This window comes from Dinoponera quadriceps, unplaced genomic scaffold (assembly GCF_001313825.1).
Source record: "Dinoponera quadriceps isolate SergipeBrazil2010 unplaced genomic scaffold, ASM131382v1 scaffold2600, whole genome shotgun sequence".
NCBI lineage: Eukaryota > Metazoa > Arthropoda > Insecta > Hymenoptera > Formicidae > Dinoponera > Dinoponera quadriceps.
In genome coordinates, this window is record NW_014556795.1 from 1,129,183 (window position 1) to 1,142,288 (window position 13,106).

At 53.0% G+C, this 13,106-nt stretch overlaps 1 protein-coding gene across 1 annotated transcript; it reads left to right on the forward strand.

The window, feature by feature from the left end:
- The first annotated feature begins 1,557 nt into the window (after positions 1-1,557).
- LOC106748147 lies at positions 1,558-12,813 on the forward strand. The gene is made up of 2 exons (XM_014626392.1): positions 1,558-1,651; positions 9,119-12,813. Exons 1-2 carry the CDS (start codon positions 1,558-1,560, stop codon positions 12,811-12,813), a joined length of 3,789 nt encoding a protein of 1,262 aa, XP_014481878.1.
- The last annotated feature ends 293 nt before the right edge of the window (positions 12,814-13,106 follow it).

Sequence of the window (13,106 nt, forward strand, 5' to 3'; positions counted from 1 at the left end):
CAATGGTTGCCGCAAGCGATAAATTATTTGGTGGGAGCAACGTTACGCTAGAAAAATGTTGTAAAACTTCTCCATTTCAGCGGAATAATATTTAATGCGTAATGAAAGGAATTATTTTGCGTTGAAAACCGAACGTTATTTCTTCGAAATAATATTATTACAAACCCAAGTCGAACAAATTCGCACACTAAATCCAAAAGAATCCATTTCTCTGTGCGTTCATAAATTGCAACGGTATCTCGGTTAATTGTAAATTTGTTTTTTTTTTTTTACCAGAGGATGCTACGGAAAGTTATTAGTTGATTCTATGAGAAATCAGAAGACTGCGTAAGATATTTGACAGAATTTTTGTCAGAGAATTCTATGAAAGAAATGGTGTCAAATAACGGTGAGGAAGAAAGTGGAAGTCCGCCGCTTAATAATCTGCAAGATTCAAGCAACGATTTAACAAATGAGGCCCAGTCTACAGCACAACCTATAACCCAGCCTCCTACAATCTCAAGTGCTTTACTTGCATATCTCTTGATGCAATCTCCAAGTTCTACGATGTTTACAAACGGTAGGGTGGACATACAACATGAGAATAGGCTTACTTGAATATTGTGATGTCCTTTCTGCATGTGTTTTTCTGTTTTCGTCTGTTCTGTCTTTTGCGGCCCGATGAAAGTAACGTCGTCATCGGTGTCGTCACGGTCAAATTAGCATTAGGAAAAGCACCCCGAGAATGCTTCACTCGGTAGTTTAGATTGACGGTCGGTAAGTGGTAGACCATGAGTCTGATGGCTTCCTTTAACTCCTGACGTGTCGATGATAGGGGTTTCGAACCACGAACAGGAGTTCGAATCTGCAGCCTTGGCTCAGGGTGGAGCAGAAATTCGTCGTACCTGTCTGCCCTGGAGACAATACCTCGAGAAAGGAAAGAGGATGCGGTCAGAATATCTGCGCATACCTACCGATAGTAGAGGGCACGTTACGTTCGCGTGAAGAATAAATAAACAAATGGAACAGCAGTTCCATTAGAATGCGAAAGATACGATGTCGCTTCTCAAGTTCAAAGTTAAGGGTAAATTCGTCGGTGTCGCGCCAACGTCAGAGGAGAGCGAAGAATTAAATCGGCTTGAAATGTTTCCCCCTTTCGCATGCATGTATGTTTCTCTGTTACATCCGCGGCGGTTGCACGCGCGCCGTGATGATCTAAACCCATTACACGTTCGAGTCCGTTTCGGTAAATTATTTTTTTGCCAATGTAGCTGACCAGTTGAGAAAAATGCGTTATAGTTCATGTATATGTGTAGGTGTCTGTGTACGTGGTCGATGTTCCAAAGTATTCCTGCTGCTTCCTTCGTATTCGATATAATATGAAATAATTATATATATACAAACATATATGATATGTTTTATATATTACATTACAATTAGTATGTTTTATATATTACATTACATATGTTCAATAAATATGTATATGTATAATCCTTCCTTTCGTATTCTGAACAATATTCACCCTTTCTTGCTTCTCCCCGAATCACTCGCGAGATTTTAGCTCAACGTCGTATAAAAATGTCGATGACAGAGGTAAATGTCAACGGTCAGAGATACGAGGAGTATGGGAAAAAGAGGTCAAAACTTTCTAGGGGATTAATTATGTTGAACGGTATGGTTATAATGACGGCGAATCATTCGCGTCTGTGTGATATTGGTGTGATTATCGAAACGCCGATCGCGTGATTATCGAGACGCGAATTCGGTGAGGTTCAAAACCGAAGGGTTATTAAATCCGTTTAATTGAGATCGCCGCTCGCAATGAAAAGAGAACGTTTAACGCGTGAAAAATCTGATAGGGCCGCATTTCTTACGCGTCGTCTGCCGGTAATCAGCGAGTTGCACCGCCGTTTTAATGAAATCTCATTCGCTTCGCGTCCAAAGTCGTCACGAATGTCCGAATGTCGAACGTCGGTTAAAATTACAACGCTGGCCCCCGATTGAAGATGTTTCGCGGGCGCGAACGCGTGTCGAAAAACCGTGATCCGATCGATTAATTAATCGAAAGCCGAATTGATAAGAGACGGTGAGACCGTGGGCGTTATTTCTCCCCTTATGCCCACATGTAGCGACAATCGTCCGTCACGAGGCCGCTAATGTACCTGCCGGATGACTACGAGCTCAAATATACCGCTACAATAGATAACAGATAATACCCTCATCTGGCGTATCTGCTTCTGAGAGGGATTAATCGTCCGGCGGTGGGCCGATGATATCCTGCATTTCTGTACGCGCGACTTATCTTCACTATTATTTCCAACGGATGCCGCAGAGCGTATCTTCGTAATATGCGCATATCGTGTGCAGCTCCGACCGCGTGTTCGATACGTCTGACCTGTGCGTCCTATTTCTACTTGATACTTGGCGCGGGAGACGGTTCCCTCTGCTCCTGCACGAGCACCGGCTCGACCGACCCGACCGTTTTCGTTTTCAACCCGCCGCGTCGTAAAACGCACGGTCTCTTTGCGATCTCCCCGATTACCCAATTCGTGAGATAAACACGCGATCCAGATTCGCCGCGCGATTTTCCCTCTTATCATCGCTCACCGTCTCGAGCTCCGCGCGCAACCGTCTCGTTCAATCGCTCGAGGTGCCGAGGAGTGAAAAACCACGACGCACCCTCGTAGGCAGAAAGGTTCTCACACTTTTCTTTCTTCCTCTTCCATCGGTTTCGCTACGCATCCCGTGTCCAGCAGGAAAATACAAGCCGCCCTAGTTTTCGCGACTTTTAACTTAATTTAACCGAGAGACCACCGGGCCAGTTTAGAGCGAATTTTTCCTTAGCCAAGATTTGCGACAGCTTTTCGGTCCTCAACACACCCCTTTAGCTAAGTCTCAACTAAAAAATCCTCTAGTTAATCTAAAGTCCGTTTGAAATAAATCGGAGAAAATCATTCGGTCTGTTCGGAAGGTCAGTCCGCGAAAAGCTCCGCTTTTCCAATCGCTCGCGTCACGGAGACCGCCTCGACATTTCCGACATCCCCGAAGAAAGCCAATTTGAAATCGCTCGGAGGGCCTCTCGGTAAGGTTAAAAGAGTCGCGAGAACTGAAACGTCCTGTACACCTTTCCCATAACCGGGAAAGAAACTCTGCTGTCGTGGGGTGCGTCCGGGAAAACTTATCCGGAAGAAGATGGTCCCTCGTCCACCCGCGCACGTCCCATTCGACGGTTCCATTGGACGTTCTCGCGTGTACCTAAAGAAAGAAGAAGACAAAAAGCGGAGACCGCGCGGCGCCAAAGAGTCAGGTGTCGGTCGAGGGCGAGCGCGCTGTTTGTCGCCGCTGCGTAACGAGGCGAAAAGATCCATTCGGCGCGCAGCCGGACACGGAAGTATGGAAATGAATTTCACGTTTGGTCGCGTCTGGTTCTGCGTGCTACGCTGTGGGTCACGGGTATCGGTTCCCCCCTCCGCGCGCGGCGGGGGGGGGGCGCCCACCGCAGCGCGCGAGCGAGCGAGACCGGGCGCGAGAGCGTGCACGACGAAGAAGCTCTCGTGAGCGTGACTCGTTTCGCCGATGTGGGTCATTCACGGGGAATCGCGTTTCGCACGCGCCATTTTTCGTAACGAAAAGGAAAGCCGTGGCTGCCGGCGGGCCGGCCGGCTGGCCGCTCGCGGCCGGCTGGCTCTGCTCGGCGGGAGAACGCTTAGCAAAATCTGACTGGTTTTGCGTAGGCCTCCCCGAGCTCTTCGGGCTCTACCTGGTGTAACGGTGCCTCGACCTACTTCCGTTCTCCAGTATATATACGCGCCGATATAGTTTAAGCCGTCGGCATAGTCGTCGATGAACGAACAAGTGCCCGTGCCGCGCTGTGCGCGCACTATGCGCTTCCTCCGGGCTAGTTCCGGGATTACGCGGACCCACCATCGGTTGGGGAATTTATCTCAGACGGGGTGGGGGTGGGGCAAAGAGAGGGAGAGAGAGAGAGAGAGTTTGAGACGCGAATGGAAGGCTGAATGAACACTCCGTCGATGGAAAATAAACTCCGGACGAAACACGGGCGGGCACGGTCGAGGATGGTGACGCGCCGATCGGTAACGCGAGCGAGGGAGGCGCGTGCGGGAATCGCGCGAGGAAAATCGCACGCATGGTCGGCCGCGCGCAAGTGGGTCGCCGCGGAAACCACCGCGGCGGCGTCGCACGCGCCATTTTTCACAACGAAAAGGAAAGCCATTCGGGCAAAATCTAGTCGATTTGCGTAGGCTTCGGCCGTGCAGCCGGCTGTAACGGTGCTCCGGCCTACTTCGGCCCGCCCCACCATGCGTGCGGTCCGAAGCGTGAATGCGGTATGGTTTCGGCGTGTAGTCACGGCACGGATATTCGCGAGCGATGCGCCGGCCCCCGGCGACGGGCTCTCTCAGGAGAGCGAGAATGAACGCGCGAAGCATCTCCGCTGGTGTGTCCCCCCCCCCCCCCCCCTGCCCCCAGGAAAATTCTCGGGANGGAAATGTTTCTAAGTAGTTTTCTAGCGGGAAATTTCTAGCGTTAAATTCGACACATCCTCCCGTCCGCCCGGAAATTTTGGCGTCGATTTGTCGTAATTTGATGCAAGGACGTGTCGGAAAGTGACGCAAATATTGTATCGAGAATTAAACGCAAAAGTCGATATCCGTGATGCGTTAATTGTAGCGCGGGAAGTGTAAAGCGTGTTTTATTTTAACGCTTACTAACGTTATTCTGCGCTTACTTACTTGAATGTCGATTCAGCCCCGAAATATATTGACACAACGTAAGCGCAATATATGAAATCGACACACGGATATGGCGGGGACTTAACGCGAAATTTAGCACGAATACAAAATGTTTTTTTTTTTTTTACCGTATACAAATTTCGCGTTCTCGAGAAATGTCTTTTAGATTCACGCTGTGTGACGAAAAAATTTAAGTTTTCCAAACGAACGGTCGGACGGTTCGAATTTATTTGTCACCTACGTAAGAAAGTTAATTCATTCATTGCGTGTGCGCGGAAGAAGGATGTATTTGTATCGCATTTCGTGAGAGCGTGCGTGTATACGCGTGTGTACGCTGAATTCGCACATGTACACGAGCGTTTAGTAACATTAAGAGATTCGATGGAGTTCGGTCGGGTGCTAAAGCGTCAGGCGCGATCACGACTCCCTTCATTTTTCCTCCTTTTCTTCACCGATCTCCGAAAGTTTCTCGGCTTCCCTAAAAAAAAAAAAAAAAAAAAAAANCGGGAGAGAACTCTCGTTCTCTTACGGCGGACGAATCTTGCGAGCGCGATAGGTGAAGGAAAAAAAAGGAAAGACGCTGTCGACGACGAAAGACGGAAGTGTTCGGCTCGAGCAGCCCCTAATGACGCTTTCTGAAGCTGCAACGCGGAAGAGAGAGAAAAAGAAGAAAAAAAGAAAAAAAAAAGATACATATATATATTTGGGGCCCGATAAATACCGGGGCACGCGGCAAACACCGGATGACCGCGAGCAAATCGGCCGAATTCGTCGCGCCGCGGACGGATACCCGGTGATCCCATTGATAAGTGGCTCACCGCGGCATTGTCGTAGAGCCGAAAAAGCGGGCCCGGATCGATCATCGCGGGCCCCCTCGCAGAATCGCGTCGCCCGCGTCCGCGCCATTGGATAACGGTACACGGCGAACGCGTCACGGCCTGACAGGGCTTTCCCCTCCCCCCGGCTCCTCCGCATCCCTTGGGTCCCAGGGGGCCCGGCGCCCCGTTGGTGGGAGGGAAAGCAGCTCCGAAGCCGAGCTCTGCGTTTACCTTGTCGAGCGTCACTCGACAAGGACGGAGTTTAACCGACGACAAGGACGGACACTCGGCGTGACTCGAAGTCAGTCTGGCAGGGCGCGAAGAGCGCGGTGGTTCCGCGATGGGAGGAGGGGGAGCACCGGTGGGAGAGGGAAAAGAGGGAGGGGGGAGAGCTGGATGATGACGACGAGGACGATGATGGGCGCTTACGGGAGCGACAGGTACCAAGGCGCACGAAGACGCGATTTGCATGTTTCTCATGACGTGTTCCTGCGGCCACGCGGATATGTCAATCGGAACGGAGAAAAGAAAGGCCCAATTTTCCGACTCCTCTCCGCGGCAGGCAGGATGTGAACGAGGAGGAGGAGGAGGAGAGGACGCTCACGCCGTTCACGAGTAGAGCCTGAATGGCGAACGGAGGCCGGCGAATCGCTGCAGCTCTCCTCGTCGATTCGGAAGTGCCTCACGCAGCCGACCCGGAAGAGCCGAATCGATCGATTATTATTTATCGCTCCACTTGTGCGCTCGGTGTCGAGGATATCCCCATGAAGCTCGGCCTACAATCTGCTCTTCGCTCTTCCTGTCTCTCTTGCTCTCTGTCTTCCTTCCGCAGGAACTTCTACTCACCCGTGGAAAAGAGATAGGCGAGCAAGAGGCGAGCAAAGAGCACATTGCAGACCGAACTTGAGGATCTCCTCAGACTCTGTGCCGTCGCAAATTACGATCGGCCGGTCGTCGTCGGTCGTCGTCATCGTGCCGTCGTCGATGTTAACGCTGAAAATCACCGACGATTAACGCGACCGATTACCTCCCCGCCGTGACGACTTAAACAGGATTTCCGAGAAAAAAATGCGCAATGCGAAGGAAAGAATATTTCTCTCTTTCCACGGCGTTGCGGCCGAAATGACGGTTAATCTCCGAGAAATGCGTCGTTAGGAATTGGAGTGACTTCTCGAAGAAAAGAAAAACAGACCGGCCGTCACTTTTCGACCGCTCCGGTGGTGTCAAAGGAAGGAGAACGCCGAGCGTGATGACGTTTCGAAAAGTCGCTGGCGGAAATTAGCCTCTCGTGCACTCTCGCGTTGAGCTGAAATTTTCCCTTCTCGGCCCCCTCCCCCACCATCATCCTCTCCACCGTCCGACTCATCGTTCGTCCTCCGCCGCATCGCCGCCGCCGGCGGTCCCTCCGGCGCGCGCGTTCACGCTACAAAAATATATTTTTAAACGCGGCAATTTGGTCGGCCGAGTGTACTCGGCCGTGGCTGGCTAACGTGCCACTAACCTAGTTAGCCGGAGCAAGTCTTTCTTCTTCTTCTTCTCGAGAGAAGTAGGATCTGCCTACTCGCGACGTCACGCGCGCCCGTACACGCGCGCGTGTACACTCGCGGGGGCTCGCTTATCCGCGGGATATATGCGCGGCTAATAATAATAAGCTTTATTTCGCGCGATTCTACCGAGAAGGACCGCGGAAAAAGTTACCTTGGATTTCGTATTTCTGTTTATTTCATCCAAATTTCTTTCATGGAAGCAACATGCGCGAAATATTATTCGTTTGAGTAGAAATATGATTTTTGATCGCCTCGTTCAGGGAAATTCTGTTGTTTGACGGAAGGGACGCTTGATTATTTGAAAGAATATCTTTTAGACGAATAAAATGTTATTTGTTTGCGATAAATATGTAAAATGAAAGGAATAATTTTGTTCGTAAGAAAATCATCTTTCGTCTCGAACGAGTTTTTTTATCTGGGATAAAGATACGTATTCGTTGAGGAGTTCGAATAATCGTACTTGTTAATCGAAACGTTAGTTTTTTTGCATGCCGATGGTGGAATTTGTTTGGATGCAATGAAATTGATGAAATTTGGCGAAATCTCTTTCTCAGTGCACGCGAAGGGCGAGGAAGGGGGCAAATGTGATGCTTCGGAGAGAAGGGTCTCGCAAAATTTGGCGAATGTACAAATGTATATATGCACGTTGTATATAAAGTGAGAAGGAGAGAGTCGCGAACGAGAAGCAATGGCGATCGTGTAATGAAGTAATTGAACTGGCGCGAAGAAATTCACTCGTGACGATATTTTAACGTGTGCATTTGACGTGTATTTCAAATACCGTGTTATACATTCCGGTGATATGTGCGGTAATTAACCCTCTAATGGCAGGGCGAAACGTTAGAGCGCTTTTCGAAGTATTTTATCGCAATTATTTCAAGTCAGTTAATAACTTGATATTGTATTTTCTTTTCGCCTATGAATAAGCATAAAAAGCGATTTCACGTTACTATTGATTTCTTTCATCCATTTTGCGCATTAATTAGACGAAAAACTAGGAAAACGGAGCACGCGGGGTCGGATCCGACCCGTACCATCGGCGGAGTCTGCTTATGAAGCGTGACCGAATGCGACCGGCGAATTAGATGCGCGGAGAAATCAGTGAAACCGTCTGAAAAGTTCGCGTCGCAACGTGTTCTTCGGAGTCGTCTTTTTTTTTATTTGATATTTCCCCCCCCCCCCTCGCTTCGTCTCGGGTTATCCAACACGATTTTTGAGGCTGAATTCTCGAAAGTTAACGCGACGGTTAACGCGGTGGAAAATTAATTGGTAGGAAAAAGAGAGGGGAACACGGTTGTTGTTCGCGAAGGAAGAAAAGGGGCTGATGCTTCGCAGGTAAGAAGTTAAAGTATTTAACTGAGGAATAGGAGAAAGCAGCACGAAATTGTACACGCGCGTGTGGGAGCGCGTACGCTCGCGCGCGAGCGCGCGCACACACTGCGAGCGTGTATCATACATCCGCGCGAACGACTGTGCGTCTACGTACGTACGAACGTACACACACGCTCGCCGGATCATACCAGTAGGACAACCTACCTGCCTATCTACCGTACGAACATCGACCACGAGCGTGCCGCGGAGCCGTACGACATGCCTCGTTTGCCTCACGGATTTTACAGTTTTGCTCTTCGTTCCTTCATTTCTTTCTCGCTGTTTTTCCTCTTTCCCCCCCCCCTCTCTCTCTCCTTAATGGCACGAAGGTGGATCCGTCTTGCGAGGTGCGAGAAGAGGAATTCCCTCCGCCACACCCGAGCGTTTCTTCGGGGTTATCACCTGACGATGACGATTGTGTGTTTGTAACCGCGCTCAGCATGTGTGTGTGTGTGCGTGTGTGTGCATCAACTCGGTAGACCCGTACACAAACGTAGCAGTAGTGCAAGCTTTGATTTATCCACGACGACGACACGACACTTTGCATCCCCTCCCGCGTGTGTCCCCTCGTGTCGTCGTACGACCTCTGTTCTCCCGAATCGAGAGTAGCCCTCGCTTGTTGTCCCCAACCGATGTCGTTTGCTTCTTTTAGATCGTCCCGAGTTCCCGAACCCGTTGGATCATTCGCGTCAGCACTGCTTCGGCGGAGAGTACAATCAGCGTTTGCGTGGAGCAGAAAATCGAACTCAGCCGTATCAACGACGCTCGTCGTCGTCGCTGCGGGAAGCTGCGTCGCGCCTGCCGAATCAAGAACAACCGGCTCCTCAGGCAGTGGTGCGCCCGTCTGTGTTAGAAACACTACCGTCCCACTGGCGAAGTCCGCAAAACAACCGACCGATATATCATCAGACGTGGTTCCCGCAGGAGCCTCGCATTTTGGCGCCTGAAGATTTGCCGCAACAGCGTACAGCAACGCATTATCTGCTTGATCCCTCGCATCCTCAGCCAGAACACCCGGCCCAAGGTGCGCAAGTTGGCGTGCACGCCTCCACTTCGGCGCTTCTGTTCGGAGGTATTAATGAAGCGAGAGAGGAAGTCAACGTCGCGTCGCACAGCTCGGAAAATCCAGACGATTCGTGGGGATATCCTATCAAAGACGGAGTGAGAAAGCTGCACGGGCTGACGCGCGGGCTGAGGTTCCGCGATCTCTACGAAGAAACGTTCGGGAGTAACTTCCCTGCCGGTCGGACCAGGAAGAAGAGACCTAACGCAAATGTGTTGACGAATTGCCGCGCTGATTGCAACGCCGGTCTCAGGGACGTGAACGAACAGGACAACAACAACAACTCCTTGTTGAGACATCGCCGGAGGCAAAGACGGGAGGCATGTTTGAATGGGTCGCTCGGATTGGCACTCAACGATCGCCCAAATGCGCCGCGAAATCGCGCCGAGGCTGCCGCGGCGTCCAACGTGAACGTAAATCCCAACGTGATTCCGCTGAATCACAGCGTCGATTCGAACCCCATCTTCACTTATAGTCAGTCGGCCGGAAGCCACTTTGACATTCAGCCGCATCAGCAGTTCCTCCCGCATCCTTCGTACCGCGTGTCCGCGATCTTCGATTCGGGGAACTACGCCGAGGCCGCCTCCAGCGTGAACATCGCCGGCAATTCGTCGGTTTGGGACCGTCCGTTCGCCGTCGTCCAAGATCCAACGATCGGCAGCCAGTTTGATTTCCAGCACAACATCCAGCAGCCCAGCTCGCCGCCGCTCCTGTACGGCGCCTCCGGTTCCTTCGATCCGAACATAGAAAGTTGCGCCGGACCGTCGGGCAGTTCGGCCGCTACAGGATACGACGCTGAACAGTATCATCGTCAGGCCTGCGTTCAGCAGCCGAATTCGCCCGAAAGTGGAACACGACGAAACGCAGCGACCGGTCTTCCCGTAAATGCCCCGGGAAGCTGCCACGAGGCTGAAGTGGCAGACCGGAGCGGCGAGGACAGGGCGATAAATGTGCCCGACTACGAAGCAACTTTGTTCAGCGATACCGATACAGCGTCAGAAAAGTCAGACGTCGAGTTTGTGGACGAGAATCGCGAGGATAGGAACAACCGGGGGACACCGTGGCACAACGGAACCTTGTACACCGCAGCCTATTACGACCAGCTCATCAACGCCGTCGTCGTCGAACTGGCCGCCCTCTGCACGCGCGACGATTCAAACGGTAATAAAATAAATGACTTAAATACGCGTAAGAACTTGGGCGACGATTATCGCAAAGCTACTGACCAAATTGTTTGTCCGCAGGAGACGAATGATTTGAGCACCAGCCTCGGACTCGACGCCGGGAACATCGGCGCGCGCACGCCGCAGCCCAGTCCCACATCCAACGACAACCTGGCCCTGGTCACGGAGAGCAACGAGGTGCAGTTCCTGCAATACCCGCGTAATTTCTTCCCGGCGCGCAACACGCGCGTCACATCGCAGCACATCAGGGCGCCGCCCGCCGAGATCAGCGGCGTGGCGATCGAGACGGAGCAGTTTTTCGACCCTCGCCCCGCCGGGGAGCGACGCTCGACGATCGGCGGGGCGTCACCCTCCCTGTCGTCGGTAGCGAGCTTCAACCCCGCGAGCCTACCGGCCGCGATCGGATTCGTCTCGACGTCGCGCGTACCGAACTGCGCGGTCCCCGGCGGCTACGTCGGCGGGGACAACAACGACGAGCTCTCGAGGCAGCTGCTGATCAAGCTAAACTCCTCCGCGAGGTCGGAGCAGTACAACCAGAGAGCGTCCCCGGTGCTAGGCGGTATCGAGGTTAACTACAGCCTCGGCGACGACATCCTGGGACACGCGTCGAGCGACCTCAGCAACACGTCGCCGTACAACATCATCGCCGGCAACGAGCAGCACCTGCCGACGACGTCGGACATCGCGCCCGACATGAAATACGAGACGCAGTCGGGCCCGCCGACCGCGCAGTCACACATGACCTCCTCGGGCGTGGAGCCGCCGCACAGCAGCCAGGGCTCCGGCATGATGGTGGACCGTTCGCCGGCGGACGCCGAGGGCGTCACCGTGATGCTACCGTGGAACGGCGTAGGGCCCGACTACCTCGAGCAGTCCGACATCAAGCAGACTGGCTCGGCCCACCTCTCGGACACCTGGGACTCCATCCTGATCGAGCAGCCGCTCGAGGTGGTGCCGCAGTCGATAGCGGCGGACAGGAGGCCGCTGCCCTCCTTCATCGGCTACACCAGCCACCTCAGCATCAACGGCATCCCCGGCCACCATTACCACACGATAGCCTCGTCCGGGCAGAGATCGGCGATGCCGTCCGGCTCGCCGACCCAGTCCACCAATCAGGAGTACTACGCCGCTTCCGACACGCTCGAGTACCAGGAGTCCCCCGTCGTCTCCTCGAGCACACCGTGCCAGCAAGCCAGCCAGAAGCAGCAGCAGCCGCAGCATATGAACAATCAGCAGCATTGCCCGCATCATCCCCATCACAACCACAACCCGCATCAGCAGCAACTGCCGCAGTCGACCCAGTCGCTCGAATACGAGGTCGAGATCGACGCGGACATAGCGCAGCTGATCGGCAGCGCGATCGCCGCGGACACGACGGTGTCGAGCGGCGGCAGCAACGCCGGGAACAACGGCAACAACGCCGGCGGTAACGCCGCGAACCCCGGGAGCGGCAGCAACGGCGGCGGCGGTTCCAGCCTGGTGCCGGACCAGGACACCGCGTCCAGGGACGCGTCCTCGTGGAACGACATCGCCGACTGGTTCGACTCGGCCTGTTCGAACAACCGGCCGCCGGATCCCAACTCGTACCCGGTCTACGCGGCGAATCCCCCCGCCCAGCAGACCCAGCAGCAGCAGCACAGTTCCGCCCTTCAGAACCTCCTTTCCTACTCGCCCCTGCTACAGGCGAGACTCCAGGCGGGCAACACCGAGACCCCCTCGTCCACCAGCACCTACCCGCCCGTCAGCCCGCCCGGCAGGGTCTCCACGTCCGGCAGTCCGGATCAGAACCTACACTCGTCCTACGCCGCGCCGTCCCACTCCCGCAAGAGATCACGGACGAGCCAGGCGTCGGGGAACCCGGCGAAGAAGGCGGCGATATCCTACGCCAACGACGCCAGCATGGCGGGCGGCAAGGAGAAGCCCGTCCATCGATGTCAGGTTTGTAACAGGGGCTTTCTCAACAAGAGTAATATCAAAGTGCACCTTAGGACTCACACCGGCGAGAAGCCGTTCAAGTGCGAGGTGTGCGACAAAGCGTTCAGGCAGAAAGCACACTTGATCAAACACCAACAGATACACAAGAGAGGCAACAGGGATTGAGTCCCTCCCTCCATTCCCCTCCCCTATCTTCTTCAATTGGGAACGTACCTAAAACTTCGCTTCGTGTACCTATAGCGTTAGTAGTAATTGTTAATGCAAGTATCGATAAGTTTGTAAATTTATAGCACATGACGATCAATAAATGATAATGAGTAATCGTCGTCTAGACCTGAGTCCTTAACGATTGTCCACGGGATCGGGACGAGAGAGAGAGAGAGAGAGATTTCCGACAGAATCCCCTCCAGTCTAGTAGTAGCTGTTAACGATGTAACTGCGTATGTATGCGTACGTGA

Coding starts and splice junctions, on each gene's coding strand:
- LOC106748147 (XM_014626392.1), top strand. CDS start 1,558: ATGTCGATGACAGAGGTAAATGTCAACGGTCAGAGATACGAGGAGTAT. Junction 1,652..9,118: donor GGGATTAATTATGTTGAACG/GTATGGTTATAA, acceptor TGCTTCTTTTAG/ATCGTCCCGAGTTCCCGAAC.